General features: G+C 42.5%; 2 protein-coding genes across 3 annotated transcripts in view; both read left to right on the forward strand.

The window, feature by feature from the left end:
- Positions 1–34: 34 nt before the first annotated feature.
- LOC309582265 (uncharacterized protein) lies at positions 35–8,326 on the forward strand. 2 transcript variants are annotated; one of them, XM_082297312.1, is made up of 3 exons: positions 35–310; positions 2,310–2,558; positions 6,569–8,326. In XM_082297312.1, the coding sequence occupies exons 1-3, from the start codon at positions 258–260 to the stop codon at positions 6,738–6,740; spliced, it is 474 nt and encodes a 157-aa protein (XP_082153438.1). In that variant the 5' UTR covers positions 35–257; the 3' UTR covers positions 6,741–8,326. The 2 variants fall into 2 exon arrangements, 1 of the variants encoding a protein (XP_082153438.1); XR_014227095.1 differs by lacking the exons at positions 2,310–2,558; positions 6,569–8,326 and adding an exon at positions 648–2,146.
- Positions 8,327–14,001: 5,675 nt separating this feature from the next.
- DCDC2 (doublecortin domain containing 2) overlaps positions 14,002–25,524 on the forward strand; it is a gene marked incomplete at its 5' end in the record, with an annotated part of 54,384 nt that continues 42,861 nt past the window's right edge. The window contains 2 exons of the mRNA XM_082277249.1: positions 14,002–14,294; positions 18,542–18,593. Of these exons, the coding sequence (XP_082133375.1) occupies positions 14,002–14,294; positions 18,542–18,593 (345 nt within the window). The remainder of the gene's footprint in view (positions 14,295–18,541; positions 18,594–25,524) is intronic.

Below are 25,524 nucleotides of genomic sequence, written 5' to 3' on the forward strand. Positions count from 1 at the left end.
AGCGCGGCCGCAGCGGCGGCGGAAGAAGGGCGGGTCTGGGCCGCGCCGGCTGCGGGCGGAGCCGGTGGCGGAGTAGCGGGTCCTGTGACCCGCGTCTGTATTTCTAAACTATCTGAGATAACTCAGTGGGTGCCCTGGAAGCTCATCGTCATTGTTTTATATATGCACAAAGACATGATCCTTCTCTCCACCTTCTTACCCAGCCTGTCTTAACCCTACTGACATTAACTGGATTTTGTATGTGACGATTTGTGAGAATGGGAAAAAAAACCAAGAACCCCTTGAAGCTCACCTGCGCTCCTCTAATGAGGTAGGTCCGAACTGAAAATCCAATTAAATGGATAACTCCTCCCAAAGACACAAGTGTTCTTAAAATCCCAGCTCCAGCAGTGCTCATAAAGTGAGCACACCTTACTGTGGCTGCGATTTTCCCTGCCGCATTCGGCCACTTCCTGATGATTTTCCTTCTAAAATTCGGGTTTTTTTCCCCAAGTGAAGTACAATTTTGTCCCCAGCAAACATCTTGTAATAAAATTTGCTTGCCCTAGTTCTGTATTTAAGATAGAGACAACCTGGGTAGTTGAGATGTAGAAGTTTCATTAGCAGTATACCAGCTCCCACTATCATATATTCTTTTTAAACTGCAGGTTTCATGCGCAAAAGGATATCCCTGCCGGGGATATGCTTCCTTTGGCTGGTTCGGCTGAAGTCTAAATCGGCCTGGAGGCAAAGGCCATGTCCAAATCCTGCAGCAGGACATGTTATCAGAATGTACTTAGAGTAGTCATTAGTCCTTAGTGGGGAAATAAAAAAGGAAGTGATTAATGAAATGATCCATGCAGTGTGGCTGCTCCAAGAGGAAGACACAAATCCAAACACCGGTCTGAGTTTTGAAGACAAGAGGGTCACCAAACAGGATGAAAGAAACTTATCCAACACCAATTTGATGTGAATAAGGAGACGCTTCTTTATTTCAGTGCAGAGGACACGTGGGATTACTCCTCCAAACGTGTTCCACTTAGTAAACAAAATCCATCAATTTTATATACTTTTTCTGCCAAGTCATTGTTACATAAGTTATTTTACATACTATGCATAATACGTCTGCTCTGCTTAAATTTAACCTCTGCAATAATTGGTTTTGCTAGTTATATAACTTCATTAATATTTCTACCCTAAGACAATCATTGGTCATCTCTACTGAGCTCTACTGATTGGAATCCTTGAAATTCAAATTAAGATGGGAAGTGTAGGGGGTTTCTGAGCAGCATAACTGGTGTGCATGATGGTCTCCATAGCTTCTTGAACAAAATATAAAAAATCCAGTAACTTCTTGGTTACATTTCTATGGTTGCATGTTTTAAACACAGCACTCCTAATATTGCTATACCTTGTATTTTACAATTTCCTACTTGTAATCATAAATAACTTTTATATGATTAAATCAATTATTTTATTAGAATATTTTTAACTGTCCTTTCCTGCACCACAACCTGTGCATTTGTATGTTTTGTGTGTGCATACATACATTAATATACATAGATGAGCCTTTGTTCAAAGAGGATTGACATGCACAAAATCAGAAGGATGGTTACTCACACCTTGCATAAAGATGAATGACCTCACAAGGAAGTAATTCAATGAAAAAGTTCCTCAGGAATTATGGACAACAATGATATGTAGACTGAAGCCATTAGAGGTGTAGGAACCCAGAGTGCCGAGAATATTTCTCTGCCTGTTTTTAAGGGTTCTTACCCCCCTGAACAACAGTTTTAACCTCCAACCTTGGAAAAAATTACCAACAATCAGACAGGAATTAGAAAATATAGTGGTGTGAATTAGGTGATAGACTACTATGTAAGATTGTCACAGGGTGAAAAATTTAGAGGTTTTGGGCTTCTCTTTGTAGTAAATAGATAAAAAAAATCAAAACGGAGGATTGTTGTTGTTCTCTAAACCTTCTCCTTCTTCTACTACTCCATGTTCTGCAGTAAAAGTAGTTTGGAATGATTGGATAGAGAATTCCGCAGTTCCTGCCCGTGTTACTGAATAATTGGTAGGAAAGTGAAAATAGTGTACGTTTTTAGTAACTTTTGGTTAAAATATCTTTGAAAGGCCATGTAAATCTTGATAGAGAGACTCCACTCCTGCTTTTCTGTGCTCTGTGCTGTACCTGGGTCATGCTAGTGGCTCTGTTCCTCTGATAAGACTTAATAAACAACTATCCGGCAGCATTGAAAGTCAAGGAAAAGTCTTGGTTTATCCTTGAAACTCCTTGCAAGGACTTTTAGAAAATTCTCTCCCATCAGGAGGGATTTGATTTATGGCACGGTTCAGTGTCATTTGGTGCCCCGTGTTCGGCCTCATCTGAGCAAAGCAACCCAGAACGTTTTGGACAGCAGCGCGCGACCAGAAACAGAAGAAAAGAAAACCCCGGGGTCGGCCTTGAAACTCCAGGATCTCCGAACCTCGGTGCACAGGGGGGAGGAAGACCTGTGGACTGCTGGACGGAACTCGGACTGGCATTTCACGAGCCAGCAACATCTACCAAAAAGACGGTAAGCTGTCCAAAACTAGACCAAATAACAAACTATGGGTGCAGTTCTGTCCCGAGTGGAGGCAAATATAATACATAATTTTGAAAGCCTAGTTCGTAACCATCCCTTACCAGCATCTAAAAAAGAAATAAGTTGTTTGCTGTCCTGGACTAAAAGAGAGTTTTCTGATGCAGTAATTGGAGATTTGTATTCACCATCTTTTTGGGAGAATATTAATTCTATTCTATATCATTACGCCAGTCTAAGAGATGAAACGGCTCAGAAATTAATACCACCAGCTAGAGTAATTTATGAAACGCTTCTAGAGCTGGCACCTCCTGCTTCTGACGAAGAGGAGATGTTTAAAACTCCCGCGGAGACTTCGCTGACACCCGTAAAAGCAGCGGGAGACTTTAAAACCCCGCTCGAACCCTCCCCACCCTCAGAGACGGGCGGAGAACGCGCTGTTCGTGCGAAAGGCCCCGAGGCTCTTGGCACAAGCGGTTCTGAGTCCCTGCAGGCACCGCACGGAGGGCGTAGTTTCCATCTCGCCCGAGCCACCCGTTCCGGCGCAAGTCAGGGGCAGTTCCGTACCTCGCGAACCCGGGGTCCTCCCGTCAGATGAACCATGCACGCGGCCAGGGGCGCTCCCGGAGCTTCCATGTGTCCCTCCCGCTCTGCCCACGCGACGCGGGCTCGCGGCCGCTCCCGCCTTTGAACGGCCCGCCGCGGCGGCGGCGCCTGCTGCTGACGTCACCACTCCCGCCGCTGCCGGCCCAGCTGTACTTCCGCGTTCGGGAGCCCTCGCTTCCACGCCTGCGGCGCGGCACAGCCCCCCCCGCCCTCGGACACCGCGGTTACCCCGGCAACGCCGCTCGCGGCTCGAGCCGCTCCTGGCCCCGCCCCCAGCCCTGGCCGGGGCCTCAGCCCCGCCCCCGGCTTCGGCCAAGCCCCGCCCCCGCTGCCCGGCCCCGGCCCCGGCCCCGGCGCTTCCCGGACCAGCCCCGCCCCACCACCGCTGCCCGGCCCCCGCCCCGCCCCTGCTGCCCGGCCCCGGCCCCGGCCCCGGCCCCGGCGCTTCCCGGACCAGCCCCGCCCCGCCACCGCTGCCCGGCCCCCGCCCCGCCCCTGCTGCCCGGCCCCGGCGCGTCCCGGACCAGCCCCGCCCCGCCCCCGGTCCTGGCCGGTGGCGCCGCGCGGCCGCCGGGCACGGACGCCTCGGCTGCTACACCGGCACCGCCGGTACGCACAGCGCCTCCAGCCAGCGCTGCAATGCCAGCGGCTGCGGCAGCTCCATCGTACAAGCTTTCAGCAGCTACACCTCATACCAGCTCTGCGTCAACACAGACCCCGTCTGCACCGCAGCCACGGCCGAGGACACACAGCCGAGGCATTTCAGCAACTACCGTGTCACTATCGCATTTGCCACCTCTCATCCCTCCGACAACGCCACTCAGAGAATTACTACAACAATCGCACGATGTTGAACCACATCTCCCATATGATTTCAACCAAAAAAAACCCGATTTTATCTCCAGAAGAGGCAGCGAACTTTCTCAGCTGTATACTGTCACATGGTCCATCACAACAGGACCAAGCACGTATTATTCCTATTAAAAGTGAAGTCTCGGAGCGAGACATTCCACTTCATGCACATTCTTCTCGAACTTCTCAGGGACGTTCAGCTGATTTTATGGGACTTTTTCATCCTCAAGTGCCTATTCAGGACCTCAGTGGGGAGGATATGGTGACCATCACAACTTCAGAAGGCATTCCTATATCTTCTCAAGCTTCACCTTATTTTTTTACAACAAGCAGTACAACTCCAACTTCTCATATGCCTTCTTCAAAGCTTTGAATTCCACAACAACAGGCATCTGATCCCTCATTTCTCCATGGTTGCTTTCAGCTTTCAGATGACTTTATTCGTCATCTTTCCTTCCGACTGAGAGAATGTGCAGGAGATCATATACCTCAAGAGGTTGCAGCACTGGGTCCCCACCCCTCACCCATCCCGCATGGTGGCAGTACCCTGTCCAGATCCACTGTACCCTCTCCTCCAGTGTCCAGATCAAAGCCACCTGCGATGGCAGGTTCAGCCACTCCTCGTTTATTACCTTACAGTGCACAGCCGCAAATACCCTCCCCTAGTCCTCATCCAGGAGGAGGAGAAGAAGATAGAATGCATGGATTCTTCGGTGAAGAAGAACCTGCATCCTTGCAGTCCAATCAAGCTGCAAGTTCACGAAATGCTGGTATGGACATGGTTTCACCTGACAGACATGTTTCAAGAGATACATCTGTTACAACAGACTGGTCAAGTATTAGGAAAAAAGGACTCAAAGACAGAGATTTTAATATGGCCAAAACAGATAGTATTGTAATGCAAGTTATGTATACCAGACAAAATAAAAATCCTCCTGTATGGCAACCTATGGATCATCAAGTTACCAAAGATTTAATGGATGCAGTAAAGAATGATGGACTGGGAAGTCCATACTTCAAACAACTTTTGAGAGGCACATTTAACAATTATGACTTGGTACCTTTTGACTGTAGAAGTATTTTCTCGACAATTTTTACAGATGCACAACTTCTGCTATGGGATGCAAGATGGAGAAAAGCACTTCGTGAGCGGAGAGAAAAATATGCAGGAGGACCACATGCAGCTCTCACAATGGAGCAATTGGCTGGTGATGGACCTCATGCTAGACCAGAAGATCAGGCAGTGGTTTTGCCTCGAAATGTGCTTACAGATATCAAAGAAGCAGCGCAAAAAGCAATCTTACAAATTCCACCAGCTGGAACCCCAGAAGGCGTTTACACAGAAATAAAGCAAGGTCTTGCTGAAACTTTTACCTCATTCGTCGATCGTCTAAAGCAAGCCTTGGACAGACAAGTCAGTGATGAAGTGGCAAAACCATATCTGCTACAAAGTCTTGCTTTTGCAAACGCTAATGCAGAGTGCAAATGTATAATCAGTGCTATACCTGGTCAAGCGACCATAGCTGAAATGATAGAAGCTTGCAGTAAGGTGGGCACACCTCAACATGTTGCAGCAGCCCAAGCAAATGCTTTTGGACAAGAACTTGGAAAACTTCTTAAAGAGCAAGTAGCAGCGCTTCGTTCAGATCTACAACGAAGTAACTTCAGAAGTAGTGGCAGCAGAACTCTCAAGAAGGCCATGCTTCAGGTGTAGAAAATTTGGATACATCTAAAGATTTTGCCCTGAGTCTGCAGAGGATACAAGAGTACCGAATCACTGCGCAAGATACAGTGCTTAGAACCTGCTTCAACAATCTGCAGGATCTACAGGAGCTCTTAGGAACAATAAATTGAAACAGGACAATTTTGGAGAACACCGATGATGGACTTGCTTCAGGTTTTGACTTGCTAAGAGGAGACTGTGACATCATGTCTCCCAGGACACTTACTCCTGAGGCTCAAAAGGCTCTTGACAGAGTGGCAAATGCCAAATGCTCATTTTTTGGAAAATATAAAAATATCCATCTGCCAGTGGATACATTTTCCAATGCGGTTTTTGCTTCCTTGCACACAGGAGAAACAGTGAAACATGCATGTCAGCATTCTTCTGCAAGCATTTGCATCATTAGGTATACTTTAAAAGATAAAAACAAACAATAGTCTAGCTTATATAGCAAAAGAGCTACATTAATTCTTAATGAGTCAGGGTGCACATCACTCCTTCGGTATTCCTCATTCTCCTACAGGGTAAACAATTATTGAAAGAACACGCCAAACTCTAAAATCCCCTTTTGGTTAAAAAAAAATAGGGGGGGAGGCAGAGGCTATGCCTCAAATACACTTGAATAAAGCACTGTATGTTTTAAATTTTTTAAAACCAGGTTTTTTTCAGAATCAAATTTGCTTATAATTAGACATTTTCCAACACCATATAGGCAAAGTTAAAGGCAAACCCTTTGGTTTAGATCAGAAATCCAGAGACAGGGAAAACTGAAAGTCCATTCAACTAATAACCTAGTGCAAAGGGTATGCTTGTGTCTTAACAGGTGCACGACTGAAGTGGATTCCAGCAAAAAACGTGAAACCTTTTCAAGTCCAGAAACAAGCAGGAATCGACTTCGGGAACAAGGAGGCGAGCACGCAGACGTGAATCAGTGTCAACGCTATTGTCGATGCCACAGACATCAGTTGTCTTTCTGTACAAGAACTGTGGACTGAGTCTTATGTAAAAAGTGGGAAAGTTAATGGTGTAAATTTTGTATGTAAGGGTGTGGTAGAAGCTGTGTTACAGATCAGAGATTCCTATGTGGGATAAAGCTGTTGAGAATGAAGCCCAATCAGGTATTACACTTGTGCCTTATCATCTCACTGATTGCCTTAAGCAACGCAGTTTTCCGCGTAAAACAACCAAAAGAAAATGTCTGGGAGACTCTGGCCAATGCATCAGGCTTAGATACCATCTGTCTAACTCACTCAAGGCCAAAGAAACCATTTTCAACGTTTGGTTGGTCTACCAGCAGACAAATGGCCACCTTCCAAACATGCTAATCTAAAACTTTCACGATTTGGTTCAAATCCAGTGGAAAGTTGGGATGTTTGGACCAAATTCCTTCCGGAGGCTCCTTACGAACCTCAGGAATTGGAAATTCTTGGTTCAATAAAGATGGAGTTTTGTGTAGTATTCAGTTCTCCAGGGTTGAAACAAAATAAAGACAAGATAACAGATGTCACTCCAAATTACGAAATATATAGAAATGCAACATCTTGGTGCAATTCAACAGTAAAGATGAGCATATCGTTCAACCAGGATCCATTGCAATTGCCACGAGGGATGTTTCTCATTTGTGGGGACAGAATTTGGCCTGCAATTCCCTCAAATGTTAAGGGCGGTCCATGCAGCTTTGGAAAGCTTTCTTTGCTAACACCTAATGCAAAAATGATAAAAGAACATAAGAGTAGGAAAAAAAGATTTGTTGAGCAATATAAATCTGATTGTAATGACAAATTTGCAGCTTGGAATTTTGGACAAAGTTTTTCTGCAGCTCTCCTTTTACCTGGTGCTGCTGCAGGAGCAGCCTTAAGACAATTGGATGAATTGGGCTGTTGGCTAAGTAAGAACTCTCGTGCTGTCTCTCTCGCACTGAGCGATATGTTAACTGATGTTCAGAGTGTGAGACAAGCGACTCTGCAAAACAGAGCAGCAATTGATTATCTTCTATTAGTGCAAGGACATGGATGTGAAGAATTTTAAGGTATGTGCTGTATGAATTTGTCAGATCATTCGAAATCCATCCATGAAAGTATACGGCAATTAGAGGATGGAATAGCTAAACTTGGAGAAGAAAGCGGATCATTGTTGAACGATTTGTTCAATTGGCTTGACCTTACACCTTTATGGAGAAAAATTTTGAAGACAGGTTTGTATGTTTTAACTATTGTAATTCTTATAGTATTTGTGCCTTGTGTACTTCACTGTGCTAGAAGAGCCATGGACAAAGCTGTCAAGGAAGTGTTTTTCGTTCAAACAGGAGGGGGAGATGTAGGAACCCAGAGTGCCGAGAGGATTTCTCTGCCTGTTTTTAAGGGTTCTTACCCCCCTGAACAACACTGTTTTAGCCTCCAACCTTGGAAAAAATTACCAACGGTCAGACGAGAACTAGAAAATACAGTGGTGTGAATTAGGTGATAGACTACTATGTAAGATTGTCACAGGGTGAAAAATTTAGAGGTTTTGGGCTTCTCTTTGTAGTAAATAGATAAGAGTAAAAAAAAATCAAAATGGAGGATTGTTGTTGTTCTCTAAACCTTCTCCTTCTTCTACTACTCCATGTTCTGCAGTAAAAGTAGTTTGGAATGATTGGATAGAGAATTCCGCAGTTCCTGCCCGTGTTACTGAATAATTGGTAGGAAAGTGAAAATAATATATGTTTTTAGTAACCATTGGTTAAATTACCTTTAAAAGGCTGTGTAAATCTTGATAATTAGAGATTTCACTCCTCTTTCTGTGCTCTGTGCTGTACCTGGGTCACGCTAGTGGCTCTGTTCCTCTGATAAGACTTAATAAACAACTATCCGGCAGCATTGAAACTCAAGGAAAAGTCTTGGTTTATCCTTGAAACTCCTTGCAAGGACTTTTAGAAAATTCTCTCCCATCAGGAGGGATTTGATTTATGGCACGGTTCACTGTCAAGAGGTTTTCAGTTTCAGGGTAACGATGTCTGTGTGCAAATGCTGGCCACATTCATACTTGATAAAAAGCTGAAATCTACTCTAAATGGAGTATTTTAGCTGTAGTTTTGGTTAATCTTAGCAAGTGGCAGTATGTGTGACACTGTGAGTGACCGAGACACAGACCCAGACCAGCAGGGAATCTGAATCATTTATTGAAAGAAACGAGCTGGTTTTATACATTCTTCCAAGGCACAGTATTTCCTTACATGGCAATTCTCACTATGTGACCCATCCCGTGTTACCACATCAGCAACACACTTCCTAAATGTCCTTCTATGGGATGATCATTCACTGCTCACCTGTCTGTCAGCTCCCGGCAGGCTCCTCTCCGTAGGGGTCTGCCAAGTGACACCTCCTCCCCCCAGGGTCTGGTGGAGACAAACCTCTGTGCGCCACCATGTGCTGCTTTGTGCTGCCATGTGCCTCTGCAGGTGCGTCCCACAGCCTGCAACCCAATTCTATCTCATCTCTTCCCACACTACACTAATTTAATCTCTTGGATGTCAGAGATACTTAATATTTGGGAACACCAGACAGCACAGAAAATACCTCAGGAAGGCAGGAAACCAGTGCACACCACTGCTGACAATTAATGGCAGCTTATTTTGCATGTTGGAATGCAAAAACTAGGGAAGCATCTAAAGGATATCTGCCAGAAATTTGTATTTTATGAATGTGCAGTAAGTCTTACACAGCTGACATTTCACACTCTTCAATAACAAGGAAAAAGCTGCTGGGTTGATCTATTTGTTTTCCTTTGCTTGTCTGTTTTTCTGGCTACTAAGACAACGGAAGTGTTGGAAATAAGATGATGTCACTTTGCACTGAATATGTATTGATATTGAAGAGCGGAAAGAACTCCACTACTAAAGAAGTAGTGAAGTAGGTATGTTTTATTCCAGCGCTGGAACGCACGAAGGATCGGTCCTCCAAAATCATGTGGGCCGACAGCTGCATTCAGCTCGGTATTTATAGGGTTACAAGTTCCATATTCATTAAGTTTTGCAACACGCCTATACATATTCATCACCTAGCCCCGCCCAACCTCGTTTCGTATTATAATGAACCCAAAAGTCATTTACATCCGCGTTGCGCTTGCGCAGTGTTGTTTGGTGTTTTTGGTAGGGGTCTCCGAGGGTCTTTTTGATGAAGTCAGGAGGTCTTCCTCGTCCTGAACTTTTCACCTTTCTCCCCTGCCCATGCTCTTTTGTACCCCTGGCCTTTGAGACTGGTTTGAGCTGGTTCTCAGGATGTCTGTCTGAGACTCCCCCTGGTTTTATCAGAGGTCTCTTTTCTTCCTGCCCTGGTATGCTGACCAAGCTGGATGCATTGTTACTGACAAACTAATTCTTCTGCTTCCCATCCCCCTGATTCAATAAAAACTCTGCTATGTATGATCCAACAGGCCAATGTATCAGGAAGCACTGGTATTGTATCTCATTAAAGCTGCATTATCAGTCACCATTGCAACTGTCTGGAAGGGCAGACAATAACCAGGGATCACCTCTGTCTTCAGAGGTGAAGGCAGAACATCGGTGTGCACTGGCACCAGGGACAAGTCATGAAGCACACACACAATGTCTGATTTTACACTGCTGCTGGCAAAAGATAACTGGAGATCTAGAACTGGCCTCTATTTATTGCAGCTCTAAATACCAGCGAGCTGCTTGTTGATTGTGCTGTAGGCACATGTCAGGTATCCAGTCTGTCCTGCAGTGCCAACCTTTGGGAGCTGTTTGCTGAATATCATCAAAAAAATAGTGGGCCAAGCTCTTCAACAAGCTGCTTGTTGAAGAGGCTCACTGACACAGACAGGCATGATGGCTGTTCTGCATCCAGCCAAAATGCAAGGATAGCTCCAGCACAGGCTTGCTTAGTCATGAAACTGCCATCCACACCGAAGGTATTTGTGAGGTCGAATGACATGAGCAACTAGTTCCTCTGCCAGCTGAATGTAAGTGCAGACATGGGGGACTGCTCTGATTGCAGCTGGGCTTTGTGCAAGAGGAGGAGCAGAAACACCAAGGAAAAACACACAGAAAGAGCAAGAAACCATAGCTATCGTCAGAGGGGTCCTTATAAATCTCTGCTAAAGAAAAGCTCAGAGAACTTTTTGGTAAAATTATGGTAAAAAGGCATCTTGGTCTACAGACAATTCACAGTGTATAACTTGTTCATTTATCAATCATTTTTATATACAAGTATGTGCCTGTACCTCTGACCTGTTTCTTCTCATAAAATAAATATGCAATTTTATTCACATTGAGAAAAAAATAAAAATCAGAACACTAAACAACAAAAAGAAGCCAGATTAACAAAAAATATTTGCTACCAGAGTGTTTAGTGGATGATGAGTGAAGCTACACAAGAAGAAATCAAAAAGACCCCATAGTAAACTTACTAAAAAACCCACTCATGTTTATAATAATTGCTCTTACATGAATGAATCAGGAATACCCAACTGATAATCTCAGGTCCTTTGATCAAAGGTAGCTACAGTAACACACTGAGAAATCTTTGCTTAAGGAAGATGACTTCACTTTCATTACTCTATACCAAGACCACATGGAAGGTAACCTTTCAATTTTTTCCTTACTTAAGGGAACTAACTCATGGAATTTGTTTTTCCATGGAGAACAATCCCCTTTTGTGCCTCTACGGGTTTCCTAAAGCCTTTTCCCTACATAATCCTTCAGCATCTTGGCTGTCTCAAGAATGCTGTTAGACAGGACCTGTGTGATCAAAAGCTGTAGCTTAAACTGTGATTGTCTAAGGTATTTTGTAAAGCAAAAATAATTGATCATGGTATTCTAAGGAGTTTTTGATCTGGCAGTTGAGCAAGTAGATGAATTTGCTGTAACATGGGCTTTAAAATTTACAACTGCATCGGTATTTTACTTCTTCTAGTGTGTGCATGTGAGCCAAACCACTTGGTATTTATGTGCTTTAAACTGCCAGTGCAGACAGTCTGGGTACTACCAACTTACAGCTGGGAATGCAGTAGCTGCTATTGCTTAGTCTGATTTTCTGATAAGCTGTACAGAGGTGCAGTTACTAAGTGTGATTCTCAGCACTGTGTGCAATAGAATGAGCTGAATTTTTCATTCTGTGATTAGAAACTTTATCCTTTTCCATTCTGCCCATTTTGTTGGTCTTTTCTTCAGCACTAGGACATTTCTGTCTTCATGACTTCATGTTTTGCTGTCACTGAGCATAACTGGCAAGGCCCTACAACAAGCTGCAAAATCTTTCCTGGTTCTGAAATGGCAGAGACCTCACGGCATACTGGTGCAGATAAAGTGACCCTGTTTGGCTACACTTTGCCATGGCTATGCTCTCATCACATCCCCCAACATTATGTTATGTTATTCTTGTTATGTGACCTCAGGGGATCCTGACAGACGTCCCGTCATGCACCAACCTCATGTAAGATGAGACCTCTGAAGTTGCTCCATCATAATGAGATAATGTGTTTCTGCATTTATCTTAATCATGTCAGTGGGTTCAGCACCTTGTCTCCTTGCTGTTGAGAATGTGATAGGAGATTGCTTACAAAGTGAAACAATAGTGGGAATAAAAGGTCAGACCTTGGAAAAGCTGGAAGGAGCAGATTGTCATGGTTCAAGGCACTGCTATTATGGACTGAAGTGTCTAACCTTTTCTTAGCTTTTGGTCAGTGGTTGTACTTAGGCGAGATGGAAAACAAAAATTTTGTCCACCAATTTTAGGCTGCTTAAGGCTAGCAGTGCTCTGCTACCATTTAAAGGATATTTTATTGCAATCCATAAAGTGACCATAACTACTGTGGCCATAGGTAAAGACCAATAGTATTTTGGAGTAGCACAAATATCAAAATGGGTGCACCAAAAAAATATTCAATCTTAGTCCTATGTCAAAGATGTTGTGTGATTACAAATTAGGCCTAAGATCAACAAATGTGGTAGAATCTGGCATAAAATAGCAGATAGTTGACATATCACTACTTGAATGCAGAGCAGGTGAGGGTCATCAGCATTTTTGGTTTTTACTCAGAAGCATAATCCTTAATAACAAAAATGTCTCTTCAGGTTACAGTAGTTCAATGTTAAACAGTATTAATTCGAGGATGACAAATTCTTGGTTCTCCCCTTTATTAGTCAGGAGACCAATAAAGTGGGGATCTTTAGTTGTTAACCAGTAACAGTAGCATGTTTGACTGCCCTCACCCTGAAATTGCTCTTTTTGTAATGGTTAACTGCTCTGTTGTAACTCACAGCAGGGGGGTAATTTTCCCATCAAATGAGGTAAGATAAAAGGAAAGGAATTTCCTTTCATCCCGCGTGTTAAAACCCATTTGAAAAGATAGTCTTTACTGTACACTGAACAAATCCAGGTAGGAGGGTCTAGTGCAGTTTTAGACTTGAGACTATCAACGGGGAAAAGAGGTTGTTAAAAGAATTATGTTCGAATTGAAGGCACTTCTGTTTTACTTTCTCTCAGGTTTTACGACTTCTTGTCCCCAGGGTGTGCCGGAGTGCGGTGGGAGCGCTGCGCCGCCTCGGCATTTCCCCGCTGCCGTCGCTTCCCCGGCCGGGGCAGCTCAGCTGCCGGCCCTTCCCTTGTGGAACAGGCGGCGATCGGGCAGGAGGAGGCAGAGCGGGGATTTCCCTCTTTCCCTCGCCCGGATCCCGTTCCCTCTGCCCCCGCGGCCCCCTCGGCCCTCTGCCCGCCTCTGGGCACGCCGCCCCTCGCCCTCCTTCTCGCGGTGGCTCTGGGCCGGGCAGGCTCCTGGCAGGCTCTCGCCTGGCTGCGCTCCCTGCGGGAGGCCGGGCACACGCGGGGTAAAGTTCCGCGAGGAAAGCAGGGCGGTAGGGCTTTCCGTAATGGCAGAGCCGGAGGATGAAGGCCCCGGGAGGCCGCGGGTCCCTGTGTCCCTGCTGTGCCGGCTCGAGTGTCGCGCCGCGTTTTTCCGCCGGGGTTGGCGTTCCCCGCGCCAAGCTCCCGCGGAGCCCGGAGCAGCGCGCTGGTTGCCTGGGAGGAGCCGCTGTGCACAGGCTACGCAGGACTGTGCCCAGGCCCCGGCGAGCCGTGATCGCTCCCTGCATCCCGGGAGGTGTGCCCATGTGCCCGGCGTGGGCGTGGGCGCTGCACCGCGGGCAGGGAGGTGTCAGGGCCGGAGGGGTGCCCGGGCAGGAGCCTCTCCCGAGCAGACAGGTGCAGGCAGCGCGGCTGGGCGGCTCGGGTGCACCGCAGACGCGAAGGCACCAGCATGACTAGTCCCGGCACAAAGGGGTCGTGGCTCTCGCAGCCGACCGTGAAGAGCGTGCTGGTGTATCGCAACGGGGACCCTTTCTTCCCGGGGCGCCGCATTGTCATCCATGAGAAGAAAGTGTCCAACTTTGATGTGTTCCTGAAAGAGGTGACGGGCGGGGTGCAGGCACCCTTTGGAGCTGTGCGAAACATCTATACCCCCCGGGGTGGGCACCGTGTCCGACAGCTGGAGGAGCTCCAGAGTGGAGAGCAGTACGTGGCTGGTGGCAGGGAGGCCTTCAAGAAACTCAAGTGAGTGGCTGAAATGTAAGATTTACAGGGAAATGAATATCAGCACTTGGGGTTTGGCACTGTGGCAGTGCTTCAGACGACCCCTCACCCTGTCCCTTTTATTAGTCATTGGGGAAAGAGAACTTAGAAGCTGTGACCCAGAGCAAAAAGAAAAGTGCTTTAGAGGTGAGCCCCAGAAAGGGTACTCATACCATGAGTCACATAGTGACATCTCCTTGACATGACAGTAGAAAAGAAGAGAGAAATAGCCCTTTAACCCAAAGGACATGTGGGAATGGCATGTTGTTGTGATGCCTGTGCTTAGCTGAAGGGCCAGTATCAGTATTTGTGCTCAGGGGTAACAGGGTGAAAGCGATAGAAAAGTGGACTGTTGACAGTCCTTCCATGAAGTTGATGAGTCTGGGAATTCAATTCCCGATGCTTCCTTTCTTGTTTATTTTTTAAAAGTCTAAAGTATTCTACCCAGCTGTCTGCCTCTCCATCACTTCTGTTCATTTTGGGTACGTACATAGCCTTTTTATGCCCCTCCTGTTATTTAGAAGATGACCATTTACATTCTTTTTCCTACCTGGACACCAAGAATTAACCTGCCAGTTTGTCTGTTTTCTAGTGAGTCACTGGGAGAATAATGTGAAGGAGGTCTGGGCCTTTAGGTATTTCCAGAGTGGCTCTGCATGTGGTCAGTAACTATTCCTAATTCTGTCAGTGGATTTCATAGTCTCAATTGACTGTTAAATGTTTTGCTCAGTCTTTGTGGGCATTTTTCCTACAGTTGACTTTATAGAAATAAATCTCAAAATTAACAAACCCTTTCTGCAGGTGGTTGAGAATTTGTATCATCAACCACCACCTTTACAGTGTCTTCATCTTGGTTCTGTAGATTGATGACACTATAGTTTTCAGGAGAGCTCATTAGTGGCTCATTATGTTTCAGGAGAAAACTCTCTGTGTAATGAACAGGATCTCTATCATCACCCTTATCATTTCTGTCACTACCTGCTTCTAAAGATTTATGGAAGCTTCTTCCACTTCAGTAGGAAAGTCAGAGAGAAAGATGTATGACAGGCTAAATATAAGCCCTTTTCCAACAGTACTTACTCTTTTCCATGCCAAATGCAGTGCTCAGCTCTAAAAAAGATACCATATCTTTTTGATATTAAACCCTGTGATTCTGTGGATGGCCTGAAGTTGTTGGTTTGCAGCACATCGTGTTCCACCTCCCTAAATGTGTTTTGTGTTTGATAGGCTAAAAGTAAGTAAGTGACATTAGTATGCACTGCTTAGAGAGTTGGACACTCTGGGTTTATATTGGGTGGGGCATTTCTTTTTATCAGTTCACACTTTATGATCAGAGTTTTATGGTGAGAGTTTTTCAGACTTTTATGGTTGCAATGTGCAACAGGGTACCGAGTTATTTAAGACCAACAAAGACAATACTTTAAGAAAAGCTAACCTAAAGAACTGGGTAAAACCAGGCTGTTTTATATATCCCTTGATAATATGTCATAGTCCTGTGCTCTAGAGAGGATAAATGGGATGACTTGAGATCCCTTCCATTTCTGCATTCAGAACTGGAGTTGTTCACTTAGTAGTATTTGTTTACATAGTGCTGGAAATGTTAGCAGTGCTTTTATGAGCATTAAAGACAAGCTGAAGGGTTTAATGTTGAAGTTGTTCTTAATTGGGTTGTAGACAGAGTGTTAATTAGGGACACATCTTAGCCAGAAAAGTCAGAGGAGAGGAAGGGTTAATTGGAAGGAAATATTTTCTGAAAGGAAGTGAAGGAATTAAAGAAAAATGTGTATGTTTGTGTAATGTGTCGCAGGTAAACAGTTACAGCTGTGAGAGACCAAAACATCTGTCTTAAAGGATGTCTGGTCTGATGGCAGCAAGAAGTTTGATTTTTTTTTTAATTATTATTTTTTTTTTTTTTAATTTTATTTTTTCCCCCCATGATTCTTATTGGACATATTCATTGCTGTGATAGACTGTGCAGGGCTGAACTTTGAAATGTAGGCTTGTGGCACTTGTGTGGGAGCTGTGGGAGTGTCATGGAGAAAGTATCCAAGGAGTAGCAGAAGTTGAAAGTGTCATTGTTCTGCTTCAAGCAGTGCATTTGTTTCTTTTCAGATGCCTTACACTGAGAAGTGAATCTTTTTCTTTCCTGTTCACAGTGAATTCTAGACTAAACTGTGCTCACCTTTAGCACATGAGCCAAAGCCTGAATCTTAAGGTTTGAAGATTGATAGCTCCGAGGGCATATATTCTATATATACTGCTGATATCTTCAATTTTTAAAGTAAAATAAAATAATCAGCATTTAGAAATTCTGCTTTTAGGAAAAAATACATAGAAATTTTCTTTAAGGGAGGAATTTTTATCTGATGTTGGTATTTTTTGGCTCATATAACAAGTTTTCCAGCTTGTTTTGTCATTTACAGGGGTGCCAAGTTAACACCTGTTTTTTGATGCATACATGGTGAGGTGTGTTGGTATATTGTAGTTGTTGCAGTGGTGAGTGAGAATGCACATATAGGCTGCACCCCTGTGGAGTTCTTCCCAGCTCTCAGCTTCCTGAAAGAAAACTATCTGTGCTGAGGCTGGTTTTGATTTTTAGCTTTTTTTTAGCATGCTGCTCTACCATCTGCCTCCCTTTGCCCATTTCCTTATATCTGTGCTCATTCATCAGTGGTAGATTGTCTTCTCTCCAGGAGTGTCTTTCTAAACAATGCTGTAGTTTCATTGCTGGCTTGGCTAGCCATTGGTTGGAAGCATTTCTACTTTCTTAGCAAGTGAGAATAGTTTTGTAAAGTTTTTGGTCTGACATTTTTTTGAGTGCCATCATCCAAAAAAGCTCCTTTGCTTCTGTTTAGAACTTTTCAGATTTGCAGGTCCCTGAAATTTGATGACTGAATATCCAGACCTCTGCATAGTGAATTTAAGCCTTTGACTATGTATTTGCTTTTCTTTCTCACTGTGGTGAAGTAATTCACAGATGTCTGGAAAACAAGAACCACAGTCAGTAGCTGTTGTTACAGGCTGTTGGAACCATTTTGTCTGACGCACTTCTTTTCAGGCTGTAAGACTTCTTGGTTTTGGTTTAAGGAGAACTCATTCCTTTTTACACTGAGAGCTTGGAACAGTTCTTATTGCTTGTTTTTAAACATGAAGTTTTTCAAAATATCATCCTATGTTACTACACTTACCTTTCTCAAAGCATTGGCATGCGCTTTCAAGCATGGCCTGGCAGCTTTGCTGTGTCTTAGTGTCCCCTCACAATGAAGCCTTGAAATCCCTGTGACCATTCTGTGATACTTTGATAAATGATTGCCATTCCTTCAAAGAAAGAATGATGTTTTTTCTTTCTCTCTTCTTTTATTTCTCTTTACTGCTTTTGCACCTTCATTCAGGTCCCATGAATTCTCAACTTTGGCCAAGTAGGAAAGCAAACAAATCTGATCCCAGTCATTAACTACAGAGCATGACATCACTGAAGAGCTGCAGATATGTTGTGAGCTCTGAGGTCTTTTGGTGAGCCTGCACTGATGCTTGGCTTTAGATATACGTGACTTCTCAAATAAGGTCTTCTAGTCTTAAAAGCCTGGTAAAGCACCTTCCCACTGGAAGTGAGAACAGGGAACATCAGAGGGATAACATAATATTGTTCAAAAGGATGTATTTTGTTTGCTTGTCCAGTTGAGGCTTGTATTTTATCCATAAAATAATGATGAAGCTGGTATTGGTTCATCCAGCCACAAGAAACAAGTGTTCAGATGTGTCCACATTCTATTGAAACCCAAGTGGTGTAGATCCTTTTAAACTTTAGCTGATGCCCTCAGTTAAACTCAGGTGTGCAGGAAAACTTTAAATGTCTCAGAGACTTAATGTGAGAAACTAAGAGGCAAGATGATGACCATGAAAAATCCATTAAGGTGATACTGTTCTGAGATTTATTGATCCACCTCACAGTTGTATATGAGCTTCTTTCTGACGAGGGGGTTATTGATGGTCTGTTCTAATCACCAGTGACTTGAAGGTAGGTGGTTGGTTCTCCCCTGTCTTTTGTATTAGCCCAGATAGCTAGCCTGAAGATTTATATTAACAGTCTCTTATTAATTATTTACTTTTTCTGTTATTTTGAAGCATGACAAGTTTTAAAACCTTCATGTGTGAAAAAAAGTGTAGAATATTTGTATTGTGTAAGTTAGATGCTTCTGTAAGTAATCAAACCTGTTTTCTTTCCACAGCTATTTGGACATTGGAGAAACAAAGAAAAAACCTGCTGAAGTCAATAATGAGGTATGATGGCTGAAATATTGAAGAAGTAAGCCTGTAGTTTGTTAGTGGCATGCCTGCATTTATGCCTGATTTTTTAAATATACGTTTATTTAATTTAATAATAATACAACTGTCTGCCATTCTGCACATATATTTTCAGTGATTATTACTCTGGTTGCTCTGAGCATGATGTACTGACTGTCTTCTGCTCAGCGTTCTAAATTGCCACATCCAGTTAAAAATTCAGTCAGAAAAAAGATGTCCTGTTGTCTTCATTGAATCTGATCATAAATCTAAGGGAAATTTGTACTCGCAGAAAAAAATGATAGGAATGAGAATTTGGGGAGTTTTGGAGCAGCAAATGTTCTTCAATGTTAGGGACCGAGTCTGGAGAGCTGGCCAGATAAACAACACGTACACCGATACGATTTGAGCATCGTTCTCCCTTTATTGTTCAACTATGCCAACTTATATCTACTTTTGCAAAGATTCACAACTAGTCCCTCTAGACAGCCTCTAATCAGTGGGGGAGCCAACCAGTGCATAACTTGCCAAGGACTCTCAGGGCTGCCTGCAGCCAGGTGCTTTTCAGGCTTTCCTGCAGCCAGGGGCCAGTTCAGGGGCTTTTCCTCAGCAACCCTGGGTTGTCCAACCTTTCCAGGGGTATCATATGCCCCTGTTCTGCAAGGAGTCCCTCGACACTTCAAAACTTGGTATTTCCTCTGAAGAAAGGACATTTTTGTTTGGAAAATGCCAATGTTAGTTGTAAACTTCTGACTAGTTCTAGTCCATAATTTGTCAAGCTCACTTGTTTCTCTTCAGTGGCGCTACGCTGTAATCAGAGGAGATAACTGCAAGCTTCAAAACGTTTCATATGTGGATTTGTGTGAGATGCATGACTGTGTTATTTTTGCTGTTTTATTGTATATGGAGGTAACAGTGATTCCCAACAAACATTTGAATTACAGCTTTTGCTTCACAAGAAGCATCAGCTGACTTGTTTTTCAATTTCCTCTGCCTTGTGCTCTCAGGCCACATTTTCAGCAGTTCAGTGGTTTGCATAGCAGGTGTCTTCAGACAGTGGACACCTTGTACTAGAAGATCCTCAGAATTGCTGTAATGACATTTACTGTGATACTCAGAAACTTCTTATTCAGAGGCTATGAAATACAACAATTTTATAATTGAGCATAACTTTGTCACTTGTATTTTTTGAACGGGCGCACTGAGCAGGAAGATCACATTCAAGCTGAAGATTTGATATGCTGCTACAACTACCCTGTAAATTTACACTTAGTTGAATAGTTATCAGTACCTCTAGAGCCTTGCTTTTTTAAAGCTAGTTTTAAGGCTGATTATTTTGCTGCAAATCCTTAGAAGATTTTTGATATAAGAAAAAGTCTGTGCAGTCAGAGAAATAGTTGTAAGAGTTGTGAGTTTTTTTACTTAGAGTTGCATGTTTGATCAAAGAAGCTGCTATTATTTTGTCTTGATTCAGTGCTCATTGTATATTATCTTAACACTTTCAGCCATCTCTCAGGGCTTTGAAATAATACAATATAAACTCCATTATCTCAGCTTTCCTCTTCATATTTGACTTATGTTTGCAATCTCCACTGTTTCTCTGTGGAGAGCTTAACTCCCTGTGCATTTAACTTTAACGTGATTGGTTTATTTGGGGAGAGGAGTCATAAAAATGAGACAAAACATAGTAACAGCCGGCAGATTTTTGTCTGGGCTTATGGATTACACAACTGTCTTCATGGCCTAATAATTTAATCCTAGGAACGAACTTCCAGGGGACTAGTAACAGAAGTTTTAATGCCTAAATTAGTTTTTGTTAAAATGGTATGAAGCAGCAAGTTCTGGTTTGGTTTTTTTTTTTTTTTTTTTTTTCAGTTGTTCACTTAGGAATCAAAAACCTAGATTTGTTTTAGGATCAAGAGAGGCAGTAGTATTCCTATCAGGCTTAAGTACAAGGATGTCAATTCTGGTTGTATCAAGCACATGCAATTTGGCATTTTCTCCACTAAAAGAGTTACAAATATCTATTTCTGATTCTGGTTAGTGTGCAGAGGGTCAATACAAAGAAAATTTTATGCAGCAGCTGTACATTGTGTATTTGTATGCAGCTATATGTTTTCTTTTGTGTTAGTTAAACTGCCAAATGCTTGACATCTGCTTTTGGGAGCACTTTAATGTTGTTCTTTGAAGGCAGCACGTCAATTACTTTAAATTCATGTATAACTAGAAAACATGTGTCAAACTAGAATTAAGCAAGAAAAAAATGATGTTCAAGGCATGGTGTAAATCCTCTGGCAGAACCATCATGCTGTAATAATACATCTCAAAATTTTAACAGTTTTTTTACTGGTAGGCAAAATAGTAAAAAGATTTCATCCTGACCCAAGCTAAAGCTTTGTTACAAATTCTTTCTCAGGTATGTTCCCATCCATCGCTTCTTTTGGCAACTGAGTTTCTTGTTTTGCAAGAGAGATCCCTTTTGTACCAAAGGTGATGTGCAAGTCCAAATACACATTAAATGATGTGCTTGAGGAATCTAACAATTAATCTCTTGAGGAAATATGGACCAACAGAGTTACCAGTTGTTTGTTATAAGCTTAATTGTTTTTAAAAGGTTATTTTTTTGTTTGTTTTAAAAGGTTTTTAATGTTATTTTCCAATTATAATGTGGAAAGTATGGGCATTTATATTTCTCCAGGCACTGTCTGATCTAGATGGTCTCTCCCTCTACACTCAAAAAGATGAATTTTACTTGCCATTGGGGCTGGGCAAGCTGCTGAAGAACCAACTGAGCTTTTGCATTTGCAAATCCTTTAGGCAACTATTTATTTTAAACTCTCTTTGCTTCATAAAAATATGTTCGGCTGGAACCTCCTTTCTTCTTTGACTTCTTACGACCGACTCTTTGAACACACTGTAGTAAATGAGCTTTGCCATGTGATATTTGTAACAGCAAAGAATTACAGGTGCCTAAGAAAAGCAGAAGTATTTTGATATTGAAGAACCAGGCTCTTGCAACTAAGAGAAAAAAGGAAGCTTATACTGTCTGTATGAAACAGCATCTATTATCAGAAGGCCATAGTAGGCCTGTAGTAAGCTGCTCTACTGTTGATACATTTGCCCTTGGTTGATCTTCTTAGGTAGGAAGAACATCGAGTTTTTTATCTGCAGTTCACTTTTTCTCCTGGACTTCTAGGACAAGGTGATTGTGTGGGCAGCTCTGACACAACCATGTCACATTTTTCCAGTGAAAAATCACTTTTTCACTATTTTATATAAACTTATTTTAATGTTCCATAACTCCTTTTCAATTGCAACTTCTTGTTTTATCATGTGGTTTAGGTGTGGTCACATTTGTAGGAGTGTTTGTTGAATGGAATAATCAATATTTGTGCCAATGATTCTTCAGAGGATTAGTAAAGATTCCTCAAAGCTTTCCTACATGTATGACCTGCATATTTGTGTCTGCATACACCTCCAGAATGTCTCTCCCTAGTGAAAACACTTACTAATCACAAGGATTTGAATGAATGTCTGGACATTTTTAAATTTAAAACCTCTTTTTCTGATCCAGTGCATATCAGTTCTCATATTGGTCACATTCTGGATGACCTAGACATGGGCTAGGACATCGAGTAAAGTGCTTTTGCTTGCTAGGGAGCTTCACAGAATGTGTCTGTTCCTGTGATGAAGTGTGACTGCAGAGTGAAAATGTGACTGGCAGAATGTCTTCTACCAGGTACAGCCCATCACTTAGCAGCAATTTTGCTACGGGGTCTTGTGGACCAGGCATAGTTCATTGGCAGATCTCAGTGCAGGTCATTTGGCCACTGTGTTCTTGGTGGGATCCTGGGACAGGAAAGGTTCCCTGTTGTCCAGTGCTGACAGAAGAGGCGAGCACCATGACAGGGGAGTGTGAAGTAGAAAATAAAATGTTTGAGACTTGGTAGATATGAACTTAGCACTAAAACTTTCCCCCAAAGCATCTAAGATGATGCTATAAAAGTATTTTGAAGACTTGTAAATCTTGTGTTTCCCTCTGTTCCTCCATATTTCAAAATTAAATTATTCTAGTATCATTTATGGCAATTGTTTTTCTTCATCCTATGTTGCGAGACAAAGTCACCACTCATCTCTCAGCAGTAGTATGATTGGACTTACCTGTAAGAATTACATTTTGGAAGTTTATGTTGTTGTCTTGGTTTCACAAATTATTTTGGTATATTCTTGCTGGATATCTAACTTAACATGAGTAATTCAAGTACCTTCTCATGAAAAATCACAGTAGTTATAATTATTTATTTCATAACTACTGTTTATCATGTCTGACAACATACATGTTTAATCATAAGAAAAATCGTGCCATTTTTCAATTTTTGGGCTCTTGATTCACTTTATCATCTAACTGTCAGAAATGGTTCATTGATATTTTCTCTGTACAGAAGATAGTTCTGTAAAAGGGACTGATTAGATACTAGAAATGATCCCAGGCTGTGCAAATTACAGGCTTTTGATGTCAAAACAATGTATCTACAGAAGATACTCTTTCCAGCTTCTTTCCTAAGAATTAAAAAAACCCTCAAACATTTTTTGTGCTACCCAAAATTGCTAAACACAGAATACTGTATGGCTGGTAACAAATTGTGTATAAAGGTCTACTTCATGTTCTCTGCCAGAATGCAAAACTAAATGCTCTTGCTACTCCATATCTGACCCATTTGATTAGTTCTACTGCTGGGCAAGAATTTTCTCATTTTCTCATGCTAAATTAATTAGTCATTCTACTGTAAGTGTATTTTAGGGAATAAGACTATTAAAATGCAAAGATTAAAAAAATGTCATATATGCCTTTAATCTCCTGAGCAACATCTTTAACAGGTTAATGTGATATGCCATTGTTTGGTATTTAGTATCCTGGTTACATAATTAGCACAAGAAGACATACAAAACAAATATTCTTCCTGAGCGTTCACAATCCAATACCAGGAGGAATCAGAGAAGAACTGACCAGACATCCAGTTAGAAGATAAGCTGTGCCCTTTTTTTCCTAACTGGACCTGTGAATGCATAAAATTTCTCCTTTTACAGTTCTGTATACATGAACTCTGCAATTTTGAGTATTTTGATTAGCAGATTGCTTACAGATGGATTTAGTTAATTTTTGAGCAGCAGAAAGACTTTGCTTCATGTCACTGGAGAATTCCATAGTCTGTATTGAGTTTGATCTGAAACTTGAAGTTGTTCCCTTCCTTGATTACCACATGCCTTGTTCCGTAGGGTAACTGGTCTTCCTGGCCTGTGAGGAGGCCAGGAGGGAGGGAGGGAAGAGGTGCCAGTACTGAAGCTTTTAATGATGCATGTGTTAGTCTCATTAATAATTTTTTGCTGTATATTAAATTGACTTACTGGAAACATTAACAACTTTTGCCTTTGATTAAAAATGGTGAAGAAAAAAAAGTATTTTTTGGGGGTTGTTTTTTGTTCTTCAGCTGTTGACTGTTGCTAGCTTCAGGTCCTTCTGAGGAGCCATAAAGGCCAGAGACTTCCTTTTGGTATAATTAAGTCTAAGGTATTTGGGGAAAATACACAAAATGTGAGACAAGACCAGTCAGAATCAGCAGTAGTGTGTCAGTGTCCGAAATGAGTACCAGGATCTATTTTGCTTGAATAAACTCTGTTATTGATGCCATCACTGCCTGTGTTGTAAGCAGTGTGTGTACAGCATCATACAACTCAGAGAAGGAATGGGAGATATCCTCGGGATCACACAGATGTGATCTCTTGTGGAGCATTGCACATGCCAAGTGTCTGGGTGGATAAGGCCCTGCCGTTGTCTGACTTACCCCAGCTGAAGATTCGGCTTCTAGTCCAATGTCCCAAAATTATGGCAGATCCAGACTGAAAAGTTTTTCTTTCCAGGGCTTAAATAGCTGAGGTGCGACTTCCTGCCAGATGGACAGGGAATATAAACTCCATTTCACTTACCATGGCTGAAAAGTAGGGCAGTTTACTTTGGAGAGCAGGTTGGCTTTAAACACTCCGGGAATTGTGTAGGAGCTTTGCAGTCTAGAAGGCTCCCTTAGTCACTACATGACTGTCTGCTGTGGAACAGCTCATTTCCAGCTCATCTATGTTTTATGTGGGCTGAGAAGTTTGTGTGCAGCCATGGTGTTGTGGCCTATTGCTCAGTTAATAGCAGTTTCAGTTCTGGTTTATACCCACACCAGTAGAAAGACTTGTAGTCTCTGGCACAAGGCTGTTTTGTACTATCCAAAGTGTCATCCAGCAGTGCAAAGTAGCCAGGGAAACGTGAATTATCCAGGTTAGTTACTGCATAGGATAACTGAAATGGTTTTGTACTTGCCAAACACCTCAGTGAGTTTGACTCTGCAACTTTAGTCAATGTGTAAAAAATGTCCATTTAAAAAAAGTCATGTTTCTATGAAATAACATGTTTCCTGTGCTGTAATAGCTTTAGAAAACTTATTGTTCTAGTTTGGTTTTGACCACTGAACCTTGAACATTCCTTTCTTTCACATCACAGGGTCGTGATGTGTATCAATGGGGTTTTGATTGTTTTGTTTTGACCCTAGTTCTACCCCAGGGAAATGTAAATATTTTTTCTCAATTTTCCTGGGCACATTGATTAACAAACAGGCCATTGTAACAAACTAGCAAAGCCATGGCTCATTGCATGAGCTGATAAATTTGGAATGTGACATTGTGTTGAAATATTGAAAGCTTCAAAAGGTTAGTTATAAAGTGACGTGGGTGATGAGTGAGATGTTCAGAGCACCCAGGAGTGCGTTAGTAGCAGTAAGAAAAGCCAGCTCTTAAACCCATACAAATCAAACCAGCACAGAGCGTCTGGCCCAGACACATTACGTTTTTTGACTGTTGTTTTGTTGCTGTCCAGTGTGGCTTTGAA

Source organism: Coloeus monedula (assembly GCF_965178545.1).
Source record: "Coloeus monedula genome assembly, chromosome: 1".
NCBI lineage: Eukaryota > Metazoa > Chordata > Aves > Passeriformes > Corvidae > Coloeus > Coloeus monedula.

Coding starts and splice junctions, on each gene's coding strand:
- LOC309582265 (XM_082297312.1), top strand. CDS start 258: ATGGGAAAAAAAACCAAGAACCCCTTGAAGCTCACCTGCGCTCCTCTA. Junction 311..2,309: donor ACCTGCGCTCCTCTAATGAG/GTAGGTCCGAAC, acceptor CTCTCCCATCAG/GAGGGATTTGATTTATGGCA. Junction 2,559..6,568: donor CAACATCTACCAAAAAGACG/GTAAGCTGTCCA, acceptor GTGTCTTAACAG/GTGCACGACTGAAGTGGATT.